The sequence below is a fragment of the Rana temporaria genome, chromosome 1, assembly GCF_905171775.1.
Source record: "Rana temporaria chromosome 1, aRanTem1.1, whole genome shotgun sequence".
Lineage (NCBI taxonomy): Eukaryota > Metazoa > Chordata > Amphibia > Anura > Ranidae > Rana > Rana temporaria.
This window is the reverse complement of record NC_053489.1, coordinates 482,870,527-482,897,355: the sequence shown is the minus strand read 5'-3', so window position 1 is coordinate 482,897,355 and position 26,829 is coordinate 482,870,527. Positions and strand designations below refer to the sequence as shown.

At 44.7% G+C, this 26,829-nt stretch overlaps 1 protein-coding gene across 3 annotated transcripts in view; it reads right to left on the bottom strand.

Annotated features, from left to right (window-relative positions):
• Window positions 1-3,495: 3,495 nt before the first annotated feature.
• The window catches only part of UBE2D3 (ubiquitin conjugating enzyme E2 D3), a 61,737-nt gene continuing 38,403 nt past the window's right edge, over window positions 3,496-26,829 (bottom strand). For all 3 annotated transcript variants that reach the window (XM_040329892.1, XM_040329896.1, XM_040329897.1), the window contains 4 exons: window positions 18,794-18,871; window positions 11,511-11,616; window positions 6,328-6,421; window positions 3,496-5,043 (listed from right to left, as the gene is read on the bottom strand). In XM_040329892.1, coding sequence (XP_040185826.1) covers window positions 4,998-5,043; window positions 6,328-6,421; window positions 11,511-11,616; window positions 18,794-18,871 — 324 coding nt within the window. In that variant the 3' untranslated portion in view covers window positions 3,496-4,997. The remainder of the gene's footprint in view (window positions 5,044-6,327; window positions 6,422-11,510; window positions 11,617-18,793; window positions 18,872-26,829) is intronic.

Genomic DNA, 26,829 nt, shown 5'->3' with positions numbered 1-26,829 from the left:
AAAAATAGTTTTATATCCTTAGGTTTGAAGCCTGAAATGTGGCAAAAGGTCAAAGTTCAAGAGGTCCGAATACTTTCGCAAGGCGCTATATATATATATAATATATATATATATATATATATATATATATATATATATATATATATATATATATATATATATATATATATATATATATATATATATATATATATCACATATACACACACACGAAAATATGCAAATACCACAAACAGAAAAATATGACGCTCTTAGTATTTTTCCCTAAGTCCCACTGCAGTCAGGAGTAGCTAGCTGTAGCTTTGAAGCATGTGCTTTTGTGGTACACTTACATATTACGATGCTTAGTGTATTTCCTCATTTGTGTGTTTAAACCAACAAAATAGATTATACGTATACATTTTAAATTATAAAAAAACTATTTTGACATTTTATCTATTTTGTGGTACTGATAAAGTCCTTTAACTTGGTATGTTAAGGTTGTTTCTATACTTTTTATCAGAGGTTTATTTTAAAATGGTGAGAATATCAACCAAAACCCAGTAAAATGTAATAAATAGGAGTTCATTGTGTAAAATAAGTATTTGACCACCAAGCAAAACATTACCGTTTTGTGCTTGCCAACAAGTGTTTCTCCTGAGGCAGAAGCTTTCTTGTAGTTGGTTAACAGGTGTGTACACAACTCAGGAGGGATTTTGGTCCACTCTTTACATATCTTCACTAAAATCTTAAGGTTTCTTGGCAACTCAAAGTTTCAGTTCCCTCCAAAAATTTTCTATAGGATTAAGGTCTGGAGACTGGCTAGGCGACTCCTGTGTTGCCTTGGCGGTAGGTTTTGGGTAATTATCCTGCTGAAAGACCCATCTTAAGTGTTCTGGCTGAGGGAAGGTGGTTCTCATCCAAGATTACACAATACATGGGCATGTCCATGTCCATTGGCGCCTCAACACAGCAAAGTTGGCCTGTACCTTTCACAGAGAAACAGCTCTAAAGCATAAGGTTTCCAACTCTGTGCTTGAGTGTTGATATGTTTTTTCCCAGGGCTGTGGAGTCGGTAGATAAATGTTCCGACTCCTCAGTTTTATGTACTCCCGACTCCGACTCCTCTGTATTAATATGTGAATGTATTTTATACATTCCTTGAGGGAAAGAAACGCAACCTACCACAGGACTACTGGCTGGGAAGCCAACAGTCTACTGTATTGCACAGTTTAAGCAAAAGACAAACACAATGAAAACAATCAAGTGGCTGGATAGTAGCAGCAGGCATAAACATCAGGAACAGGATCTTTACCAGTTCAAAAATACAAACCACATTATTTGGTTGTTTTAGAACAAACACAAAGCTTATCTATAATGAACCAAAAACAAAATCTGTAAAACCTAGAAATGGTTTATATTAATCTTGAAATGTAGTTATAGGCTTAGCAAATGCAAATCAATTCAATGTAGAGTTCTAAGGAAGAGAATTGCCTCTGCCAGATCCTCTTTCATAGAGGCTCTTAAGTCAGACTTTATTATTTTTAGGGCTGAAAATAATCTTTCGACACTGACTTGGGTGGGTGGCATTGCAGTAACTATTCTGGCCACATCACCAACGATCTCTGGATAAACAAGGATGGCTTCTTCAACAGTAAGTTTTGATGAGCGATCATACTTTTCAACTTCTTTTAGTGCTTTATAAAACTCCTGTTGGAATTTTTTTATTTGGACACTTACTGGTTCTCTAACATGCGTTCCCTGTAAAAGCAGAACACAACACTATGGAAAGTATAAGTATTGCCGCTCCTAATTGTGCGTTGCATGCCATATAGTGAAGCACATGAAAAGCATGCTTCTTCACGGTCACTTAACGTGTTCGTTTTGCGGTTACGTGAGGCACTGCATGCATTGGTCTTTATTCTTACAGTAGAGAAGTCATTAATTATAACTTTGTTAATTGGGACATTTAAACTTGCTTTTTTTTTTTTTTTAATTCCAATCTAAATTTAGTCGGAGTCGGTGTATTGTTTGCCGACTCCAGGTACCCAAAATTTCCCCCGACTCCGACTCCTCGACTCCACAGCCCTGTTTTTTACTAGTCATAATCTGCATTTTTCTTCCTCCAAACACAGCGAGTCAAGTTAAATGCCAAAGAGCTCAATTTTGGTATCATCTGACCACAGCACTTTCTCCACATTGCTTATGAACATCTAAATGATTCAGAGAAAAAACTTCAGAAGGGCCTGTGTGCCTGCTTGAGGAGGGGGATCTTGCAGGCACTACAGGATTGCAATCCATGGCAGCTTGGTGACTGTGGTCCTAACTGCCTTGAGATCCTTCACAAGCTCCTCCTGCTTAGTTCTGGGCTGATCCCTCTTTTCTAAATCACCCTTACCCCATGAGGGGAAATATGCATGGTGCTCCAGACCGAGGGTGATTGATTTTTGTATTTCTACCATTTGCAAATAATTGCTCCGACAGTTATCTCCCCCCCCCAAGCTTCTTGCAGATGGTCTTTTAAGCCCATGCCCACTTAATGCAGGTCTACAATCTTGTCCCTGACATCCTTAGACAGCTCTTTGTTTTTTGCCTAAGATAGCAAGGTTTGACGGGAAGAAAGTCGGTGGACAAGTGTCTTATCTCAAAACAAATAATCCTGCACTGGTGTTAACAAATGTATCCAACCACTTATATGTAGAAGACGCAGGAGAATTAAGACACTAAGAGTTGACGTTGGGAGCACTTTCTTAAATTGACGAGACTAATGAGCACAATGTAGCCAGTCTGTGGAAGCCATAATTTTTGGTTGGTAGGGAATGCATACCATATTTATCGGCGTATAACACACCCTAACTTTAAGAGGGAAGTTTAGTTAAAAAAAAAAAACAAATTCCACAGCCCCCAGCGTATAAAACACACAGGCACCGTTTAGACTCTATTTTCAGGGTAAAAAAAGTGAGAGTGTTATATGCCAATAAATACAGTACTTATTTTACTTCTTGAACTGCAACTCAATTTAGAACATTTGTATCATTTTTCTTTTCCTGGATTTTTGACTGAGATTTGTCTGCATTTAAAATACACCCATAAATACATAAAAATTATAGACCCTTAGTTTCTTTGTAAGAGGGCAAACTTGCAAAATCCTCAGGGGAATCAAATAATTTCCCCCCACTGTATAGTGACAGTCTGGAGGGTTTATAGAAGTCATACTGACCACCTCGTTTATTTTTTTTTGAAGGGAAGGAATCTAAGAAAAAACACCCACAAAACAAAATTGGCACACCAATTAGCAAGAGGTAGGCTCTAGAAGCTGCTTGAGCCTCATGTCAGCATGCAATGCCACAAAATTAACAAAGTAAAAATTCACCCTTTTGTGAATTTCTGTCCTAACCAAATTCTATTATCTTCAGTATTATAATGCTCAATTTTCAGCAGATTTAAGCCACATTTAAGGCCTGTTTTAGGCACTATAAGGATGTTCATTTTAACAAAAAGGGAGGAACTAAAGTGGCACAGACAGCTTTTTATTGTGAAATGAAAAAAACAACAGTACTGCTTTCATTCATCCATGATAAGTCATCTAGGAGATTAAACTTGTTGTTTGCACTAAAATACGTATTTTGTAAACAGCAGAGCAAATAATCCTTTCAATCTAATGAACATCCCACGTTAAAAAAAAAATCACTTTTAAACAAAGCTTCACGACACCAGTCCCCCATGCCAATGGCCAAGCAGGATTCTGTCGTGGAAAATTAGTACGGCCATGTGAGCTTTCACAAAGTTCTGATCGTGCCAACCACACATTGCCAGTGGGTTGATGGCTGTCAACAGCAGAATGTTGCAGAGTTCAGGAAAAACGTATTAAATAAGATACCATGAACGTTGAGCGTTACATGACCAGTAAACTTTAAATCACAATAATCTCTCCTCAGCCAGTGAATACCAGTTGTTGATATTTCCACCCAGAATGGGCAGAAGCTACTTCTGCTTGAGATACTACGCTGATTTAAACAACTTTAAAAGAACATAGAAAAAAAAAAAAAAGTTTTTTGTTCTCGTGAACTTTACACTATCATTTGACGTCAAACAGAACAAAATCCATACTTTATATACACACACATTTTGTGAATTTACAAAGAAAGTAAGGTTGCAAACATTGATTAATTCAGGCTGCTAACAGATTGGTTTATGCAACTTTATTGAAGAATAAAGACTAACAGAGCTATTAGTTGATCAGTCATCCATTGATGCTTGAATGGTTTTATTCAGTGCTATATTAAACAATGTTTGGAAGATAGATCAACTAATAGCTCGGCCTCCAAAAAAAAAAAAAAAAAAAAAAAACCAATGAAAAAAAAATTACAAAACTTTTGATCCTGTTATTAAATGGGGGGTTCACCTTCCAAATTTCAATTTGTCATATTTATTGACATGCATAAAATACATTACTTCTGTTCCGCTATATAAATTTCACCAACTCGCCACCCAAACATCAGTTATGAGCATAAAGTACATCATGAAGTCTGAAATAGCTGAAGGGTTTTACCAAAATATCCAGAGCAATTCCATGGTCCTGTATTCTATACAATGACAGACAACTGGGCATCGTTTTTGTTTAATTTATTTCTGCTTAGCACCTTCCCCTCCCTAGCCCAAACAGAGGCGCTATCTTCACCATTTTAGTGAGAAATGAAAGATGGATTTAGTCTCATAACCAAGTTACAGTGAAGACATTGGCCACATTTTAACACATGCTCCGTTTGATACAATTATGAATCTTGGGCAATTGTATTCTGGTAACTACTTGACAGTCTAGAGCAGTTTCTGTCCAATATTGAGCTAAAAGTCTTCCCATGTGAGCATGTGCATGAAGGGAGGCAGCACGAAAAAAAAAACAATAAAAAATAATAGAGAGGGGAAGGTAAGTAGATGAGGTCTGAAAGGGAGGGGAAAACAGTAATTTAAAGTTTATTCCAGCTATAATGCAGGTTTATTCAGACTTGAAGGTAGCATCACATAGCATATTTCTGAGTCCATTCCCGGGCTATTCTGTTGTACCTGGAAAAAGGACAACATTAATAGACAAACAAAAAACAAAAAAACAAAAAACTTGCATTTCAGTCCAATGCACACAGTTTTCAATCCTAAAAATCCCACAACCAGTTTGCCACTATTTTTTCACATCTTTAGATGCAAAGATCTACTTCTACAAAGAACTGTATATTGAGCCAATGCCATTGTTCATTAACCTGACTTATGTGCATTTAACACTTGTGGAAGAAAAAAAAAATAGCAAAAACTGACCTAGAAAGAAAAGAGGTTTTGTTGGAAATATTAAAAATGACCATTAGGATAGGTAATTGTGCACCTAATTTCTTCAAACACTTGTGAATATTTTACACACTCTTGGGTATGCCAACTCCAACAGCATATTAGTCTGAAGTGGTTTAACAAAAAAATGTGCAAGAAAGCACGTGTGTGCATATTTTCATCCACAAGGTTCCCAATTACATTTCATTTGGAGTTTGCAACAAATGCCAAAAGAGAAAGGTTACAGAAAGTCCATATCCTCTGAACTCACCTCTAGCAGAACTCCAAACACTTTACGCCAATGAGCTGCAATCCACGCTGCAGCAGGTCAACAAAGAGGCAGGTTGAGCAGGAGTGACCTGGACCACAGCTTAGTGGTGTAAATTAAAAAAAGCATGGGATTGGAGTTTGGTTAGGCCCCTTTCACACTGGGACGGTGTCGGCAGTAAAGCGCTATTTTTAGCAGTGCTTTTCGCCCTCTAGTGGGGCGCCCCCCCCCCGCTAGGGGCCGGAAAAGGGTTAAAACCACCGCAAAGCACCTCTGCAGAGGAGCTTTGCCGGTGGTATAGCCGCAGTGCCCATTAATTTCAATGAGCAGGAGCAGTATACACACCGATCCAAAGATGCTGCAAATAGGACTTTTTTTTTACCACCCTGCTAGCGCACCGCTCCAGTGGGAAAGCCCCCAAGGCATATATATAGTTGTGCTAAATCGCTCCCGGACGCATTTATTTTTTCTATTCGCACCAAACCGCATGTAACGAAATCACAGCTAAACGCTGTGTGTGAATGGGGCTGTAGGCAAGCATTGTGTGCTTTTAGCTGTGGTAGAAAACTAGAAAATCCGAAGCTAAAAGCACCATCCGTGTGAAAGGGGCCTTAGCGCACAGCTTTTGGAACAAACTACCTTAAAAACCATGAAGAAATGTTATCAAATTTAGAAAAGCCCAATATCGAGATAAATAAAGAACACAAACGTTACATATTTAAGAAACAAAAAAGTGGATTTTAAAAGTACGAAGCAATACTCACTTTTCCCTATCTGTTTTGTAGATCCGTGCAATTTCTGGCACTAGAGGGTCATCTGGGTTTGGGTCACACAACAGTGAACAAATTGACAAAAGAACTGGAAAAAAAAAAAGTTGTGCATGAAAGCAAAGCAGTAAAATGTATACATAATACATACTGATCAAATAAGAGCCAATAAAGATTGGAGAACACAGACTGGGGAAAAACTCAGGTTTGTTCAGATCAACTTTGGTTCAAGCTTACATTTAAAAATGTAAAATAAATGTGGGAAAAATACTTATTAAAATACCAAAATCTTTCACCCAAATAGTAACCCAAAACAGGACAATAATCACGCCTGGCATTTGTCATTAGGGCCAAAGAACATGACAAAAAGGGGAGAAGAGATGGCTAGAGGGTCCATGAAGGCTGACCTGTGATATGGGACCGTTAAGAGTCCCTGCAGGTCAGGTTTAAAGTTTATGTTGGGATGCACAAGTATCCCAGTGGATTCATACTTCATCAAATTTAAGTTGTTTTGTATTCTAGCACCCCTTTCCCACTGGGGCAGTGGGTGTGTCGGTAAATTTTTATTGCCGCTGTATTTGCAGAGGTTTTCCTGCCGCTAGCGGGGCACTTTTAACCCCCCCCCCCCGGCCGAAAAAGGGTTAAAACCACCCCCTGCAGAGGCGCTTTGATGGCGATATAGTCGCAGTGCCCATTAATTTCAATGGGCAGGAGCGGTATACACACTGCTCCTTCACCGCACCAAAGATGCAGCTAGGACTTTTACCGTTCTGCTAGCGCACCACTCCAGAGTGAAAGCCCTCAGGGCTTTCATACTGGAGACACAGCAGTGGCCGTTTCAAGGCGCTTTGCAGGCGATATTGTTAGCGACATAGTGCCCCCGTGTGAAAGGGGTCCAAGCATTTCCATTTAGCTCCTGAACCCCTAACAATCCATGATATGCACAACTGGATTAAGCTCCATTTTTGAGTGAGACAACAGGAAAGTTTGAGTGTGTAGAATTTCCCTTGTTTAGGTAGTCCAGGTAAAAAGGAGTCTAAAAATAAAATCAGGTTTTATAGTGTGGATCCAGAATAAGAAAACTGTGCAGGTCCATAGCATAGATTACGTACAGCAAGATAAAAATCGCATGGAGTTTTGCTGCCATGCAGTAAACCAGAATTTACTGTATACAGTTGCCTTGTATGTGGTGTGTATGGTACTTTTCTGAGCCTGCATCCACAGGCATTCTAGCAGAAGTGCTCAAAGATGTTGCCAATCTTTTCAAAATAAAGTATTGGCAGTGGATTTTATGGATGTAGGTTCCAAGTGAGACACAGGAATTAGAACTCTGAGAACAGCCATCTGTGCAAGCCCTTTTGAAGGGAGCGAGATCTGTAAATGTTTTGAGATTGACTGTGCAAAAAAATTTTAACCACTTCCCGCCCGACCTATAGCAAAATGACGGCCGGGCAGTGGTTCTGTTATCCTGATTGGACATCATATGACGTCCAGCAGGATAACAGCTGCCACGTGCCTGTGGGGGCGGACATTGCAGCGATCAGTGGTGCAGTGTGTCAGTCTGACACTGCTACACCAATTTCGGTAAACAGCCTCCGACTGAGGCTCTTTACCATGTGATCAGCCATGTCCAATCACAGCTGATCACAATGTAAACAGGAAGAGCTGTTTGATCGGCTTTTCCTCGCTCGCGTCTGGCAAAACGCAAGTAGAGGTGCCTGTGCCAATTGTTTATCAGCGCATCCATCCCTGTGGATGCCCACCCAGGATGCCGCCGGGACCATAAAGGATGGGCACCCACACTGGACCACCAGAGAAATGCCAATCTGTGCCCAAGGATGCCCACCAGTGCAGGAGAAAAACTTAACTTTTATAACAAAGGGAAAAAAGAAAAAGAAAACAAATTGCAGATGTGATCAAATGCTACCAAAAGGAAGCTCTATTTGTGGGAACAATGATAAAAATTATGTTTGGGTACAGTGTAGCATAACCTTGCAATTGTCATTTAAACAGCGACAGATTCAGAAAGCTGAAGATTGGCTTGGGCAGGAAGGGGGTGTAAGTGCCTGGTATTGAAGTGGTTAAACAGTAGCAGCAAATTAATGTTAATGGCCAGTGGTTAAAGACACTGCCCTGCTGCCTAGCATGAGTTGCCATAAGGGGAAGTTGTGTGGTTCCAAAGCCTTGTCATTCACTGGTCATAAATGCATAACTGAATATAAATGAAATACAACTGGAGTGTATGTATAAGCTTTAAACCAAACTCAAATACAAAAATATTTACAGTATGTCCAAAAGCATAAGTGTTCATGTACAAAGGGCAGCTGGAAACAAGACAGTGAATCACATAAGGAGTTCATGCAAGTTTAAAAAACGCTTCTAACCGCTGCTAAAGAACCTCAGGAGACCCTCCCAAATGCCCACAATGCATGAAAAACAAGTAATTAACCATGTTATCCATTCTGAGAGAAGAGGGCCAGTGTGCTTGTAGATAGCGTTGTGTGTTTTCAACATGGATTCCATCATGAGCATCTGTGAGGAAATCCATTGATGCAGGCAACAGCACGTGTTGAAACTTGAGTTTTTGTTTTTTTTGACATTTTTGCGTTCAAAAATCATCAGAAAGGTTCGCAAAACGTGCATAAAGCAGTTTAGCGTAGTTATAAGCTTTTGACGTTTGAAAAGCCTGTAAAACTAGTCCTGAATGCAATTTTCCCATGTACACATAAGATAACAGGAGAGTTCAGGGGCTGCTGAACCCACCCCCCACCCCCCTAACTGCTCCTAAACTTTGGTTTAGCAGCTGTAGTATACATGTGGCCTAAGGCTGTCCTATATAAATATATATTTTAGGATTTACCAAAACTATATAATATGGAGGTTAAACCTATAACACTTTCAGGTCCTTGCACTATACATAGTTTAACTACTTAAGCTCCGGAGGGTTTAGCCCCCTTCACGAGCAAGCCATTTTTTGCGATATGGCGCTGCATTATTTTGACAATTGTAAATAACCAACCAAAAAAAAAAATTCCCCATTCCCCCCACAAATACAGCTCTTTTGGTGGCATTTTATCACCTCTGGTTTTTATTATTTGCGCTATAAAACAAAAAAGACCGTCAATTTTGAAAACAATTTAATAAAAACACCACACAATATTTCTTACTTTCTGCCATAAAACAAATCCACTCCCAAACAAAAACAAGATTTCTTCATAAATTTAGACCAAGGTGTATTCTGCTACATATTTGTCTTTTTTTTCTAGTAAATCATTGACTTATAGTGTGACAGACATTGCGCTAGACAAATTGGACAGTGCATATTTTTAGCACTAGTTCCCAAAAAGTGTCAGTCACTATACAGACACTGGCGGGGAAGGGGGGGTTATCCGGGGCGATCAAAGGGTTAAAAAAAAAAAATTTAAAAAAAAAGAAGGTGTTCAAGGAGTGACAACTGTGGCCGATGAGTTTTTAATGCAAGAAGGCAAAGATCAGTGTTCCTGCCTAGCAGGATCTCTACCTCCCCTTCTCACAGAGTGGCGATCTGCCTTGTTTACATTGGCAGACCGGTGTTCTGTCTCTTGGCTGGACCTGCCGATTGGCTGCCACTGTGTCTAATAACAGCAAGAGTGGTTTGCTCCTGGCAAGCCCCAAACCCGGTAGTGCAGAATCACACAGGTACGCAATTCTGCACAGGGAAGCAGACTTGCTGCCGTATATTTAGGAGTATACTGTCGGCAAGCGTTTAAGAAAATGGAATAAGATTGTATAATGTATGACCAGCTTGTAAAAACTCAATAAAAAAAAAAAAGCTAAACATTTTGTATAGAAAAAAAAATGCATTAAAAATATATTTTTTTATAAAAGTGATCACATGCCCTTTGTTCTCAGCTGCTTCAGAGACGCAGCAGCACAATGAGCTTGCGGGTGGGGTGTCAGGACAAGTCCGTTTATTGGAGTAGTGTACACAGTTCCCAGCCTAGCTAGAGAACTGACCACGATGTGTTCGCCTGCATAGTGTAGTCAGTTCTTAATAGGAAAGCAGAGGGACTAGCAGGGTCACCAGGGATGTCACACAAAGGAAGCAATACAAAGAACAGGATAGTTTCCCATACAAGTACATGGTACAGCAGGCATGTATCAGGAATATGAAGTGTTGGGGTAACAAACACTTAAATTTAATCTTGAAGATCCCCAGGCCATAAGGTGCCATCATTTTTCTAGAGACTTCGCAGGTTTGCAAGGTGAGAGCAAAGTGAAAAAACAATTCCTGCCCCTTGGTGGCAACACTGCACCGTATCTATGGCAGAAGCTATGGCTGTCACCCTGAGCGGACTTCTAAACATGTCAACCCTTGCTGATGTTCATTGCACAAGTCAATAGGGAGATTGAAGGTTTACAATAGTACTGACAATCACTGCTCAACTCCTAAAAATGAACATTGCATTTCTAGTAACGATGGTTTCTTGGTACTTGTAAAAAAAAATGTGCTTTGCCTTAAAAGGGCAAGGTGACATTTAAAGAATAAATGTACATTTATGCAAGAAAAAAAAAACGTGCATTATTTTTTCATTTCAGAGTCTGCAAAGCATTGCACCCTTGATCATTGGCTAACGGGTGAAGCTTCTGCAAGCTCTTCCTCCAGCTCACTGCCTGTAATTCTGCCTGGATTTTCAGTTAGAATGCTAGAAGTTTTAAAGGACTCCTCATGCAAATCACCACACTCCTAGTCCAAAGAAAACTACAAGTCTTGTTTAGTAATTTACAGATCTCTGAAAAAAAAATTCTACATGGTTGCGTGGGCGGAGCTTCACACAGCACTGCAGATTTTAAAGGCTACAGTAGCTGCGAGGGACAGGAACCCCCTCACGCTGCCACAGTGAGGGATCTCTTACGCTTGCTTAGGAACGTGTTAATTGCTACACCCTAAAAGGTGCAACAAAAGGCCTAAAGACACACACACACACACACACACACACACACACACACACCCTTTAAATGAGGATGGTTTTTGAGCTTTTAAAGTGACGTGATGTTTTAAGTTTCACAGCATCAACGTCCAGTTTTATTTGTAGAAGAGATTGCTAAAGAAAGTTTATAACCTAAAGATTTTCTGCTTGTTCCCAAAAACGGTTAGTTGATAAACTGTACAAAACAGGCCTAAAACAATGACAACTCACCCTTAGAAATTGTTAAAGCTGGGGACCACTGTGATCTGAGAATATCAAGACAAATGCTGCCATTGCTGTTGATATTTGGATGGTAGATTCTTGTTGTAAACGCAACCTGCTCAGATAAATGGTAATAAAGATGCACGATTAGGCAGTTTAGGGCTCACTCACAATGAGAATTTAATGGGAGAACTGATGTAGTCCAGCTCACTTTTACAATAGAAAAAGCAATGTCTTATGACTAGAAACCACTGTATTGGGAGCTAAAATCAGAAGCAATGCATCAGCGATAAAGCACAAGCATTAACATACACCAATCAGCTATAACATTGTGAACACCCACCTAATATTAAGTTTGTACCCCCGTTTTGCTGTGCCCTAAAACAGCTGCTCCATTTACTCCAGTGTGAAAGCCCGAGGGCTTTCACTGGAGCAGTGCGCTGGCAGGGCGTCAAAAAAAGTCCTGCCAGCAGCTTCTTTGGAGCGGTGAAACTCACTGCTCCTGCCCATTGAAATCAATGGGCAGCGCCGCCGTACCGCCAGCATAACGCTGCGCTTTGTGGGCGGTTTTAACCACTTTTTTAGCTGCCAGCGGGGGTCAAAAGCTTGGGGCGGCTCGGTGTGAAAGGGCTCTGAAGTTCTGCAAGTTGCGAGGTGAGGCTTCTATGGATCGGACTTGTTCCTTCCAGCACATCACACAGATGCACGATAGGGTTGAGATCTGGAGAATTTGCAAACCAAGGCATCACCTCAAACTCCTTACCATGAGGCTATACAGCCCCATTTTTTTCTGCTTTCAATACATCAACTTCAGGGCCTTGATGTTCATTTGCTGCCCAATATATCCCACCCACTTTCAGGAGCCATTGTAATGAGAAAAATCAATGTTTACATATCAGGGGTCAAAAAGTTATGGATGAATTGGCGTATATTTCAAGTCAGACTTAACAATGGTCAATGGCATTTGTAAAAAAAATAAAAAAAATACGATTTTTGTACTCACCGTAAAATCAAATTCTGAGTTCATGGACGGACACAGACCTTAGGGTTATATACACACACACCTTTCCTTCTAGGAGAGACTAGGCAGACAAAAAACAGCACTTTAAGTGTTAAAAACACTTCTCTCAGTACAGCACCTCCCAGGGGGCGTGTCCCCCAGAGTAGATCCCACTCTCTGGAAGCATCCAGCCTCAGTTCGTAGACAAGCAGTACAAACAAAAAAAGGGGTGGGTGCTGTGTCCGTCCATTAACTCGAGTACAAAAATCCTATTTTCTTTCGTTCATGGACGACACAGCAGCATTGACCTTAGGGACATCCCCAAGCAGTGTCAAAAAAATTGAGGGGTGGAAAAAAAAAAAAAAACCCACACACAGCAAACCAGGCTTCACCCCAAACAAACCAGAGTTCAACGGAGGAACTTCAACCTTAAACTGCCGCCTGTAAAACCTTGCGGCCAAAGGAGGCATCCGAAGATGCACTCACATCCACCTTGTAAAATTGAGGTGTGGATTGACGACCAGGTCGCCGCCTTACATACCTGTAAGACAGACGCTTGATGACGGAAAGCCCAAGAGGCACCAATCGCCCTGGTCGAATGCGCCGTGACCTGAAAGGGAGGCGCCCACCTCTTTAGGGCATAGGCCTGGTGCACGACCTGTCTGATCCACCTAGAAATGGTGGCCGACGAGACCGCCAGACCTTTTTTTAGGACCAGCCACCGACACGAACAGTGAGTCCGACCTCCGAAACGGAGCCGTAGCAGACAAGTACACCCGTAGGGCTCGAACCACGTCCAAGGAATGCAAAGTGGCCTCCTTCGAGTTTTTCGACTGAGGACATAAGGATGGAAGAACAAAGTCCTCATTAATGTGAAAAGCCGAAACAACCTTCGGAAGGAATGAAGGCTGCAGTCGCAGCACCACCTTATCCTTATGGATGACCAAGTAGGGAGCCTTGCAAGACAAGGCCGCCAGTTCAGATACTCGTTTGACCGAAGTAATTGCCACCAGAAAAAACACCCAAGACAGAGTTAACAAGGGGATCTCCCGAATGTCCTCAAAAGAAGCTTCTTGAAGCACCGAAAGAACTAAAATTCAAGTCCCATAGAGGTAGTGGAGGACGCACAGGAGGGGGCCACATGCCAGACCCCCTGCACAAACATACGCAACAAGGAGTGCGACGCCAAGGGTCGCTGAAAGTAGACCGCTAAAGCAGAGATCTGACTCTTCACCGTACTCAAGGCGAGAGCCTGATCTACTCCACACTGTAAAAACAGCAGAATTCGGGACACCACGTATGTACGGGGGTGCCACTTCATCTCTTCACACATAGCGATGTAGGCCCTCCACGTAGGATGGTAAATCTTTCGAGAAGTGGACTTCTCTACCATGCTGCGGGCACGGATCACCAAGCCAGACAGGCCTCGGTCCTTCAACACCTGGCTCTCAACAGCCACGCCGTCAAAGCCAGCGACTGTAAAGCAGGGTGAAAGATAGGACCCTGCGACAGCAGGTCTTTTCTCATAGGTAGACGCCAGGGAATGTCTGCCACCAGACGCACCAGGTCCGCGTACCAGGGACGGCGCGGCCAACCTGGGGCAATCAGGATTGTTGGTATCCCCTCGGCTTCCACCCGAGGATGTGCGCGACTTCCGTTGCTGCCGCCGAGCTTCGTGTGCCCCCCTGATGATTGACGTATGCCACAGCCGTGGCGTTGGACTGGATTCTGACCGGTCGGCCTTGCAGACCCAGAGACCACTTGGAGGTCTGCTCCAGTACATTGATTGGTAGGCGGGACTCCTGAGTCCAATGCCCCTGGGCTGACTGGACACCCCAGACACCCCCCTCCCCAGCCAGAGAGGCTGGCATCCGTCGTGATCACTGTCCAGTGACACGGCAGAAACTATTTCCCGGGCCGAAGTACCGGAGATGTCAGCCACCACACTAGGGAGGACTTGGTCAGTCGACTCACCCAAATCTGGTAATCCAGAGACGAAGGAAGCTTGTTCAATCGTGACAGAATCTCCTTCTGCAACACTCGAGTGTGGAATTGGGCATACGGGACTGTCTCGAAAGAGGCTACCATCAGACCCAGTACTCATGCAAAAGCGAAGCGACTCCCATTTCTGGGTCACCAACCGCTGCACCGCAGATTGCAGAGTCTGCAGTTTTTCCGCTGGGAGAAAAACTCTCGCCTCCGAGGAATCCAGGACCAACCCCAGATACTCCAGCCGCTGAGATGGTACCAGTACTGACTTCTGGATATTCAGCAGCCAACCGAATTCTCGGAGGGTCTGACAGGTGATAGACACGTCCTCTTCCAACTCTGAGCTTGAGGAAGCTCTCAGAAGGTCGTCCAGGTATCCCACGATAGCAATCCCGCAGCAGGGCCAGAATCGGAGTGAGCACCTTGGTAAAAACCCGTGGTGCCAAAGCCAGGCCGAACGGGAGGGCCACAAATTGAAAGTGGTCCTCTCCAATCGCAAAACACAGAAATCTCTGGTGTTTTGCACATATGGGGATATGCAGGTACGCGTCCTTAATGTCCAAGGACGCTAGGAAATCCCCCTGCTGGAGCGCTGCTATTACTGAGCGTATCGACTCCATCCTGAACTTTTGTAATTTGACTAAGCAATTGAGGGCCTTGAGGTCCAGGACTGGACGGACCCTGTCTTTTTTGTGGGTTACAAACAGATTGGAGTAAAACCCCTGAAAACGTTCCGGTGCTGGAACCGGCACAATCACTCCCCTGACCAGAAGATCCTGGACAGCCCCCGACAGATCCTTCAGGCGACCCGGAGGTTGGAGGGAAAAAAATCTGTTTGGCGTACAAGAGAGAAACCCTCTTGTACCCAAAGGAAACTACTTCGCAAATTCAGCGGTCGGAAAGAAGCAACCTCCATCGAGCCGCGAATTCGCGAAGCTGGCCCCCACCTGAGTTGTGGGCGGGGGAAAACCTTCAGGCGGAGGCAAGCTTGTCCGCATGTTTGTGGTACCAGGTACGCTTTTGTCCTCCAGTAGATGCCTTCGCACCCTGAAAACGCTTTTCTGCCGCACTTGGCAGGCGAAAAAAACGCTTGGGGGTAGTAAATGAGGGCCCTTTCCTACGGCGAGGCTCCTTACCCTTCCCAGATTGCGGGAGCAGAGTGCTCTTACCGCCTGTGGCATCTTTTATGATGTCATCCAGGGACGCCCCAAAAAGCCGCTCACCCTTAAAGGGTAAGTCCACCAGGGAATTCTTAGAAGACTGGTCCGCAGACCAACACTTCAACCACACAAGGCGGCGTAGTACCACCGCGGAGGCCCTGGAAAGCAAGGGAAGCGTATCCAGGGCCGACTCGCAGACAAATTTAAGACCTTGAACCAAGTGGTCGGCCAGGTCAACACAGGTCTCAGAAGCATTCTGCGCCTCTAGCTCCTGCACCAGGGACTTAGCCTGTTCGGTAAGTGTCTGCGACACCAGAGCCCCGGCCAAAACCGGTCTCACCGCCGACCCCACCACTGTGAATAAGGAGCGGGCCATAGCCTCTGCTGTCCTATCTGCGGGGTCCTTAAAAGCAGGAGCCCCTTCCATAGGCAACGTGGTAGCTTTGTTCAGCCTGGACACAGGGGGGTCCACTGACGGAGGAGATACCCACTTTTTTTGGAAATCCTCCCCAAACTGGTAACGGACTGCGAAGTACTTTGGTACAGCAAAAGCTTTCTGCGGCCGATCCCATTCCTTGTATAACAAATCGTCCAGATACTGAACACAAGGAAACACTTTTGCGGTGCGGGGTGGCTTGCGGAACCCAAAAGGGACCGGCATGTCTGATGCCTCCACCAAATCAGGAATGCACCAGCCGAAATCACCCTGCCGAGGCGAGGGGATACTACTTACCAGTCCTGCGACCACTGGCTGGAGGCATTCCAGACAGATCCAACAGAAATCCTCCAGTTTTAGAGTATCCCGCACCGCAGTGATAAGAGCTCCAACAAATTCCTTATCCTGCTTTCACCCTGAAGCAGAATCATCCTCACTGTCCGCGTGGGTTAAGTCTGCATCCTCTGACATAACAGAAACTTGGCCAAAAGCAGAACCTGATTCTGCATCAGAGACATCCCCAGAAGCAGGCACAGGGGGACTAAGGGTTAACTCTGGCATGGTTGGGGAAGAAGCCTCACATGAGGGCCCTGGTGGTTCAGACTCCATGCTGCCCACCTACACAAAATGCCACCTTAGTCTGCAGACCCAAAAACGGGAACCACCGGTCACCCTCCTGGCTGATACAGAGCAGGGAACCCCCAGGGACTCACCACATGAACCAGGCTGTACCGATGTGCAGAGCTGAGAGAGTGCTGTCTGTGCTGTGACGTTTCCTCAGAAGACGACACTGCGGTGTTTGCGCCGTTATTCCAGGCACTAGAGGCCCAAGCATTTCTAAAATGGCCGCCGACATGCATAAAACAGCATGCGGGCTACAAGAAAATAGCCGCCGACATAGAGCCGCGGCTCCGGCAAAATGGCGGCCGTACACGTGGAACACACAGTGAAAAAACAGCAAACACCTTAATATAAAAAAATAAAAAACTACAGCGCAGTACAAAAAACATTATCCCACAGCAGCACAGCCCCCCCGGCAGTAGCAGAGCCCCCCCCCAGGTGGACCCCCCATCTCACAGATGCCACTTAGAAATGGGGAAGGGAAAAAGGAGATCGGAAAGCAGGGCGGACCCTCAGTTGACCTCCCCAGGAATGCACCAGCCGAAATCACCCTGCCGAGGCGAGGGGATACTACTTACCAGTCCTGCGACCACTGGCTGGAGGCATTCCAGACAGATCCAACGTCTGCTTGCGGCATGGCTGTCGGCCCGGCACACTGACACAGCCATAGAGACCGGTCATATGTGTGCCCTGGAACATGTAGTTCACCGGCCGCCCCTGGAGCAACAGGGCCTGTCGTGGACGGCCTAGCTAAAGACGGCACACGCTCGATGGCCGAACATGGGGGGACTACAAGGATCAAATCCAGCCTGTCACCTAGTCGGCAATTGATAGAGATCCCAGGTTCCAAAATGCAGGAACAAAAAACAAATAGGCGGAAAAAAAAATCTCCAGAGCACATGGACTCCAGAAAAGGCCAAGCTCTCCTGACGCTAGGCAGATTAAAACTGAGACTGGATGCTTCCAGAGAGTGGGATGTACCCCGGGGGTTACACCCCCTGGGAGGTGCTGTACTGAGAGAAGTATTTTTAACACTTAAAGCGCGGTTTGTCTGCCTAGTCTCTCCTAGAAGGAAAGGTATATAACCCCAAGGTCATTGCTGCTGTGTCCGTCCATAAACGAAAGAGAAAACACACTTTTTTTTGTTTAAATACAGTTTAAAAGTAGGTGTATACTGCCTGCTGTACAAGCGCAGTACATCAGCATCCAAGCATAGCTCCCCTATACAATTACAGCAATCACCAGAAGAAGCTGAGCCGAAGATGGAGGCGGCATGGTGACTGCTCTGGGCCCTGAATTGCCAGAGCACACTAACAGAGCCTATTCACGCTTAGCTTAACAATAAACTGCAGCAGTTTAGTGTGCGTGAAGCTTTCCGTTTTGGACTGCAGCGATATGCAGAAGAGGGCGGTGTGATATGTGCATTTTGTTTTTTCAGAAAATTTCAGTCATTTAATTTATGTACAAAGCGACATTCATTTCACCACTTGGCAGTGGTGATATCCAGTGAGAGGCATTATGCATGTCTGAATTTTAATAGCACCTCACTGCACTGTACCCTCCAGACTACAATGTAGTGAGAACGGGGCATATAGAAAACAATTGTTTTCTATGTGGCCTTGCAGCAACTCTAGTATTCAGTGCGGGAAAACTGCCAGTCACTGCTCTAGTGTGAACATGCCCTTCAGCCTGCAATGATGTGCAAGTAGGCTGTACAAACTCACTATGGTAAGAACAGATATAAAATTCCACTTCAATACATGAGTCACACATGCATGTATCCTTCTGATCTGTTAAGTCACACGTTGCAGTGCACTCTGTATTGAACATGCATCAAAACACACCAGGATGATACTTTTTTTTAACAATGAAGTCAAAACACACCTTAGCGATCTGGAAAAACTAAATGGCAAATGTGCATTATAAAAAATGCCACATGCAATATTTTTTTGTTCATAATGACCTTGTGTTAATTCTCAGATCGCAAAAAGGTAAAGCGCTCAAAAAAAACAAACAAAAAAAATGAAAAAACAAGCATATTAAACTTACACAAAAATATAAAAATAAAATTATGAACTCTACATACTTTTGGAGGTTTGAAGGGGTAGTCTGTTGGAAAATGAATAGTCAAGAAAAATACACCGCCTTGATATGGACTGTCATTCTATAAGAAACAAAAATACAGGTTTTTAGGTACTGGGATAGCCCATTCAACTTCCAAAAATATTGTAAGTGAACCTCTATGCAACTTAAAGATCCAACTATAAAAACAAAAAAAGACTAACCGTTTCTCAAATAACTTTCTCACTCCACTCCCTTGCCACCTAAAAAAAACTCCTGTTCTCCTACCCAAGCATTTTGTCACAGGTGTGCCCCAAGGCAGAGCCTCTGAATGCTTTCATATCTCCAACCAGGTCGCATTGGTGACTAGAGTTAGCGACCTGGCTCCAGGCATGTACTGGCCACCAGGACTTCAGTGACAGCAGACGGACCTGCCTAGTTAACTTCAGCGTGACTGAATACAGACATGCTCCTCAGGAGTCGCACTGAGAAGCTCGTCATGAGATCCGGAAGGACGGCGGCCACACACAGCTGTGACATAAGCTTCCTCAGCACTCGTTCGCCTGGTCTTTCCTACCCGCTCTCCCATCTAGATTCTCCGGCAGCAGACAGGATGGAGCGCGTGGGAAGAAAAGACCAGAACGAGCTTATGTCACAGCTGTGTGTGGCCACTGTCTTTCCGCATCGTATGATTAGCTTCTCAATGCGACTCCCGAGAAGCATGTCTGTATTCTGTCACGCTGAAGTTAACTAGCCAGGGAGAGGTGGCGAGCGCTGCGGGGGAATAGAGCAGCATGGGGGAAAGGGGGGGCATAGAGGAGCATGAAGCCAAAAGACTGGCTTTTAACTTTTTTAGCTGGCTCTTAGATTCCAAGCAAATTTGTCAAGCCCTGCTCCAACCTGATAACATGCAAATCTCTCCACTCCTTAGCTCGCCCCTTCAGCCTCCCTGCTCCAGCAAGTCTTCAAAGCTGACCTCCATGTTTACTGTAACTTTAGAGATTTATTGCAAACTTCAGACATTAAATCTGAACAAAGCGCATTTTTATAGTGTTTGCATCTCTCCAGAGCATGGATTGTTATTTGTCTGCTGCCACATTCCTCCGCTATCAGAATGACTCGCTTCTGGCAAGTTTTCCTGACACCAAGAGAAAAAAAGGCGACCGGGGGGAGACTTCCAGAAAACAGCCTGTATTCGACAGCCTTACCTCTACACACTGCTGTGTACTGTATGTAGCTTAGGCTACATACAGTAGAGGTGTTCAATATAATTGCAGTATCATGATTCAGATGTTCACAATGCTGCGAGTCGGACAAATCGATCTGATGAGAGATCGCGGTGCTCTGCCTCTCCGACAGAAAACAGAGGCAGGGCCTGCATGGTGGATAAATCCCCCTATGCTGAAGCAGAAAGTCAGCTGATGAAATGACAGCCAGTACAATGCAAGGGGGAGGTGCTCGAGGAGACCCGACATAAGGAGAGGCTTCACTGGAGGCACTAAAGGGGGGGGGGGGGGGGGGGAATCAACTGACAGATGGCAAGTGCCAGTGCCACTGATCCCATTCCTCCACTACCATCACGCCTCTGCCTGATCCCCACCCATCCCTCTTAACTAAAGGACTTTGGCTATTTTTCAGATTTGGCGTTTACAAGACTAAAACATTTTCTTTTGCTAGAAAATTACTTAAAACCCCCAAACATGTTATATATATATATCCCCCCCCCCCCCCCCAACACCCTAGAGAATAAAATGGCGGTCATTGCAATACTTTGTCACATCGTATTTGCGCAACGGTCTTACAAGCGCACTTTTTCTGGAAAAAAATTCACCTTTTTGAATTAAAACAGTAAAGTTAAACCAATTTTTTTTATATATTGTGAAAGAGAATGTTAAACATTATCTTTCACAATATATAAAAAAAAAATTGGTGGGGATCAGGCAGAGGCGTGATGGTAGTGGAGGAATGGGATCAGTGGCACTGGCCCTTGCCATCTGTCAGCTGATCCACCTCCCCCCCTACAGAGGAGGTCTAGGGCTAGAATCATTGCTCTCGCTCCAACGATCGCGGTGATACCTCACTTGTGTGGATTGAACACCGTTTTCATATGCGGGCGCTACTCACGTATGCGTTCGATTCTGTGGCGCTTTAAAAAAAAAAATAAAAAAAGGGGGGGGGGGTCACTTTTATTCCTATTACAAGGAATATAAACATCCCTTGTAATAGAAAAAAGCATGACAGGTCCTCTTAAATATGAGATCTGGAGTCAAAAAGACCTGAGATCTCATATTTAGACTTAAATGCAAAAAAAAAAAAACGACAAGAAAATATTGCTTTAAGAAGCATGGGCGGAAGTGACGTTTTGACGTCACTTCTGCTATGGGGATGGGTAGGGGCCATCTTGCCCTCACTCGTATCCCAGCCGTGCAGGGGACAGGACCCGATCGCCTCTGCCTCTACCGATGGCTCCGGTAAGCGGCAGGACCCCTCTCCCCCCGCCGAAAACGGCGATCACGCGGTGAATCTGCCATGGAGACCACCGTTATCGTTTACATGACCGCTCAGGGACAAGATGGATATCCCGGTTGTGGCAGCAGCTGCTGCCGTTACCGAGATATCCATCTTTAAAAACAGGACGTATATAGTCGCAAGCTGGTCCTTAAAGGAGTTGTAAAGGAAACTTTTTTTTTGCTGAAATTACTGTTTACAGGGTAGAGAGACATAATAGTTAACTGATTGCTTTTAAAAATGATTAAAAATAGATAAAAATCAATCATATAATGTGCCTGCAGTTTCACTTTCGTTTTTCATCTAGTTTCATGCTTGTGTGAAGGACAGAGACACAGAGCCAATACAGGGCAGTGTTTGTTTTTAGACACACAGTAATCACACCTTCTTGATTAGGGACCACAGAGAGAAGCTCCCAGTACTTTTTTCATAAGGAAACAGACAACCAGGAAGTGTGCAGAACAGAGAAGGATTACAGCAAAAACGAAAAATGGACATGAAACCAGGACTGCATTAGGGTAAAGGAAGCCATATTTAGCTAAAAAAATATATATTTTCCTTTAGTGACCCTTTAAAGTGGTTAAAATTATAGTAAACTTTGAGATCAGCTTTTAGAATTTTGGTACTTTTCAGTAAAAGCTTTGAGGTTTGGACTGAATTGGAACCAGGTACTCTGGACCAGGGCTGTGGAGTCGGGGGGAAATTTTGGGTACCTGGAGTCGGAGTCGGCAAACAATGCACCGACTCCTACTAAATTTAGATTGGAATTAAAAAAATAAAAAAAAAGCAAGTTTAAATGTCCCAATTCACAAAAAGTTATAATTAATGACTTCTCTACTGTAAGAATAAAGACCAATGCATGCAGTGCCTCACGTAACCGCAAAACAAACACGTTAAGTGACCGTGAAGAAGCATGCTTTTCATGTGCTTCACTATATGGCACGCAACGCACAATTAGGAGCGGCAATACTTATACTTTCCATAGTGTTGTGTTCTGCTGTTACAGGGAACGCAGCGCCCATGGGTAACCTAGCCTCTCACTGATAAGGGATTAAATAAATATGTTTTTTGCAGGACTAGAGAATGAGACACTTGTATAAGTGAAGGGAATGGAGGGCCAATAGTTCAAGACTGAAGCTGTAAACCATTGGAAAAACTGCTGTCATTTAGCTAAGGCTATAAAAACTTGTAAACTCCGATTGTTAGCTTAAACTTTAAACATGACTATGGGATTCTCCTAGGAAAATCATGTTTTAGAATAAATGCCCCTTCCTGGATCCTCCCACTGCCCTATCTTCAGCAGCAGATAAGCACACAAAGGAGAAAGCAGCACCCCAACTACCTCTCTAAGATTATTTTCAGCCCTAAAAATAATAAAGTCTGACTTAAGATCCTCTATGAAAGAGGATCTGGCAGAGGCAATTCTCTTCCTTAGAACTCTACATTGAATTGATTTGCATTTGCTAAGCCTATAACTACATTTCAAGATTAATATAAACCATTTCTAGGTTTTACAGATTTTGTTTTTGGTTCATTATAGATAAGCTTTGTTTTTGTTCTAAAACAACCAAATAATGTGGTTTGTATTTTTGAACTGGTAAAGATCCTGTTCCTGATGTTTATGCCTGCTGCTACTATCCAGCCACTTGATTGTTTTCATTGTGTTTGTCTTTTGCTTAAACTGTGCAATACAGTAGACTGTTGGCTTCCCAGCCAGTAGTCCTGTGGTAGGTTGCGTTTCTTTCCCTCAAGGAATGTATAAAATACATTCGCATATTAATACAGAGGAGTCGGAGTCGGGGAGTCGGAGTCTTAAGTACATAAAACTGAGGAGTCGGAACATTTATCTACCGACTCCACAGCCCTGCTCTGGACTATGCAAGGGCTGAAGAGTCCTTCAGTACTTTGTCATACAGGTAACTGATTACATGAATGCCCCAAGTTCATAGAAGAGCCAAAAGTAGGGCAAGCACTTGTGTAAACATATGTGGTACAGGATGTGTAGGATAAGCATATCTACTGATGTGAGAAATACCCCTTGTTTCAAAGAAGGAAAAGCAGATCTTGTCGATTCCATCTGGAATTTATGTACACAAAAATCTGATAGAGATTTTGGGCCAGATTCTCAAAGAGATACGACGGTGTATCTCCTGATACACCGTCGTATCCGAGTTAGGCCGGTCGTATCTATGCGACTGATTCATAGAATCAGTTACGCATAGATATGCCTAAGATCCGACAGGTGCAACTGTGTTACACCGTCGGATCTTAGGCTGCAATTCCCGGCCAACCGCTAGGTGGCGTTTTGCTTCATTTACGTGACGATTATGCAACTGAGGAGATACGCCGATTCCGAAACGAATGACCGGCGCTTTTTTTTTTACATCGTTTGCGTTCGGCTTTTTCCGGCGTATAGTTACCCCTGCTTCTATGAGGCGCAGCCAATGTCAAGTATGGCCGTCGCTCCCGCGTCGAATTTTGAAATTTTACGTCGTTTGCGTACGTCGATTCTCAAACGCGCTGGACGCAAGTTAAGCTCGCGCCGAAACCAATGACGTCCTAGCGATGTCATTGGGAGCAATGCACGCCAGGAAATTCGCGGACGGCGCATGCGCATTTAAATCGGCGCGGGGACGCGCCCAATTTAAATACTACACTCCCCCTAGCAGTGGAATTTGAAATCCGCCGGGGGATTTACGATCCGCCGCCGCAAGTTTGGAGGCAAGTGTTTTGCGAATTACCCACTTGCCTCTAAAACTTGCGGCGGCAGATCTTAAATCAGATTAAGCGGATCTAAAGATCCGCTGATCTATCTGAATCTGGCCCTTTAAGTCTAATATTTGGTGAATGCCCACATTTGGTTGTGGTAATAGGATTTTTTGTACTCACCGTAAAAATCCTTGTGTCGTCCATGGACGGACACAGCCTCTTCAAAACCAACAAGTGGGTTATGTTTACAGGAGAAGACTAGACAGAAAGATGTTAGATATTCATATACAGGTCATTTAAACAGAGTTTAACAGCTTCGCCCAGGGGGCGGTCCCTCCAGACATAACCCTCCTCCCTGCAGCATGCAGCCTCAGTTCGTAACAAGCAGTACAAACCTAAAAGGAGGGGTGGGGGCTGTGTCGGTCCATTGACGACAAAGAAAAGGATTTTACGCTGAGTACAAAAAAAATCCTATTTTCTCTTGTCGTCCATGGGCGGACACAGCCTCTTCAAATTCTTGACAAGTGGGACGTACCCAAGCAGTGTCAAAAAAAAAAAAAAAAAAAGGAGGGTGGGAACAGTATCAGTAAAAAAAAAACACACAACTTCACCCCAAACAGGCAGAGCTCCTTAACGGGGGGGGGGGGGGGGGGGGGGGGGGGGGTGGAAGATGCAACTTTTAAAACACCTGCCTGCAAAACCTTGCAGCCGTAGTAACTCGCATCACACCTTCTCAAAATTTTACAAGGTTGAACGGACGAAGTCGCCGCTTTACACACCTGTGAGACAGACGCTTGATGTCGGAAAGCCCAGGAAGCACCAATTGCCCTGGTCGAATGTGCCGTGACCAGAAAGGGGGGCGCCCGCCCCCTAAGAGCATAAGCCTGTATGACAGTCTGTCTGATCCACAGAGAAATGGTGGCCGACAAGACCGCCAGGCCCCTTTGTGGACCGGATGCCGACACAAAAAGGGAGTCGGACCTCCGAAACGAAGCTGACAGGTACACCCGCAGAGCACGTACCACGTCAAAGAATTGAAGTGCAACCTCCTTAGCATACACCGGCCGAGGACAAAAGGATGGAAGCACCATGTCCTTGTTAAGGTGAAAGGACGAAACCACCTTCGGAAGAAAGGAAGGTCGTGGGCGTAACACCGCCTTATCCTTATGGAGGACCAAGTATGGTGACTTGCAGGACAAGGCTGCCAACTAAGAAACCCTTATGACAGACGTAACGCCACCAAGAAGGCCACCTTCTGAGAAAGTGTCGAGAGGAATCTCCCTGATGTCCTCTAAGGGAGGTTTCTGAAGAACCGAGAGCACCAGATTCAAATCCCATGGGGGAATAGGTGGTCCAAGTGGGGGAAGTATATGACGAACCCCCTGCACAAAAAGGTACCCACCAGAGAATGGGCCGCCAAAAGGCCACTGAAAGAACACAGCCAAGGCTGAAATCTGACCCTTAAATGGTGCTTAAGGCAAGCTTCCGATCCACGCCGCACTGTAAAAAACAGCAGGATCCTGGATACCGAATACGTCCGTGGACACCAACCCATCTCTTTGCACATAGAGATGTAGGCCTTCCAAGTGCGATGGTAAATCTTCCTAGAAGAAGACTTCCGTGCCCGCAACATAGTTGGAATGACAGAGTCAGAAAGACCTTGGTCCCTTAGGACCTGGCTTTCAATAGCCACGCCGTTAAAGCCAGCAACTGTAAAGCAGGACAAAGTATAGGACCTTGAGACAGAAGGTCCTCCCGCATTGGCAGCCAAGGCGCATCCGCCACTAGGAGCACGAGATCGGCGTACCAAGGATGCCGGGGCCAATCCAGGGCGATTAGAATCATCGGGATCCCCTTGGTCTCCACTCTGCGGAGCAGTCGAGGCAGCAACTTCAATGGGGGAAAGGCATAGATTAATCGATACTGACCCCACAGGACTACCAACGGGTCCGACGCGTCCGCCCAGGGATCCCTGGACCTGGCCACGAACCTTGACACCTTGCGGTTGAGACGAGAGACCAGGAGATCCACATCCGGTGTTCCCCCATCTCCTGCAAAGGAGTTGAAACAACTCCGGATGCAATGACCATTCTCCCTGGTCCAGCATCTGGCGACTCAGGTAGTCTGCCTGCCAGTTCTCCACGCCTGGAATGTAGACGTCCGACAGAGCCAGCACGCATGCCCACCTTAGGATGTGAGCGACCTCAGACGCTGCAGCCAAGCTCCCCCTGATGGTTGAGATAAGTCACCGCCGTGGCGTTGTCCGACTGGATCCTGATCGGGCGGCCTTGCAACCTCCTTGACCACGAGGAGAGGCATAGCCTGATCGCCCAAAGTTCCAAGACATTGATCGGTAGACGGAATTCAAGAGTCCAACGACCCTGGGCCGACTGGACCCCCCCCCAGCCCGTGAGGCTGGCGTCCGTCGTAACCACCGTCCACTGAAAGGGGAGAAAGGACTTCCCTGACCTAAGAGCTGGGGATCTCAGCCACCAATTCAGAGAAACCCTGGCCAGGTGGCTGACCTGAATCTGACGATGCAGCGACGAATGAGATCGGTTCCCACTTGGGCAGGATCTCCCTCTGTAGTACTCGAGTGTGGAACTGGGCGTACGGTACAGCCTTTAACGAGGCCACCATGAGGCGCAGAACTCGCATGCAAAAATCGGAGAGACGATTATTTGCGGGACGTCAAAACTCACAGCAGACTGGCACGTCAGCAATTTTTCCAGGGGTAGATAGACCCTCGCTTCTGAGTAGTCCAGAATCAACCCCAGATATTCCTAACACCGAGTCTGAACCAGGACAGACTTCTGAATGTTTAACACCCACCCGAATTCTTGG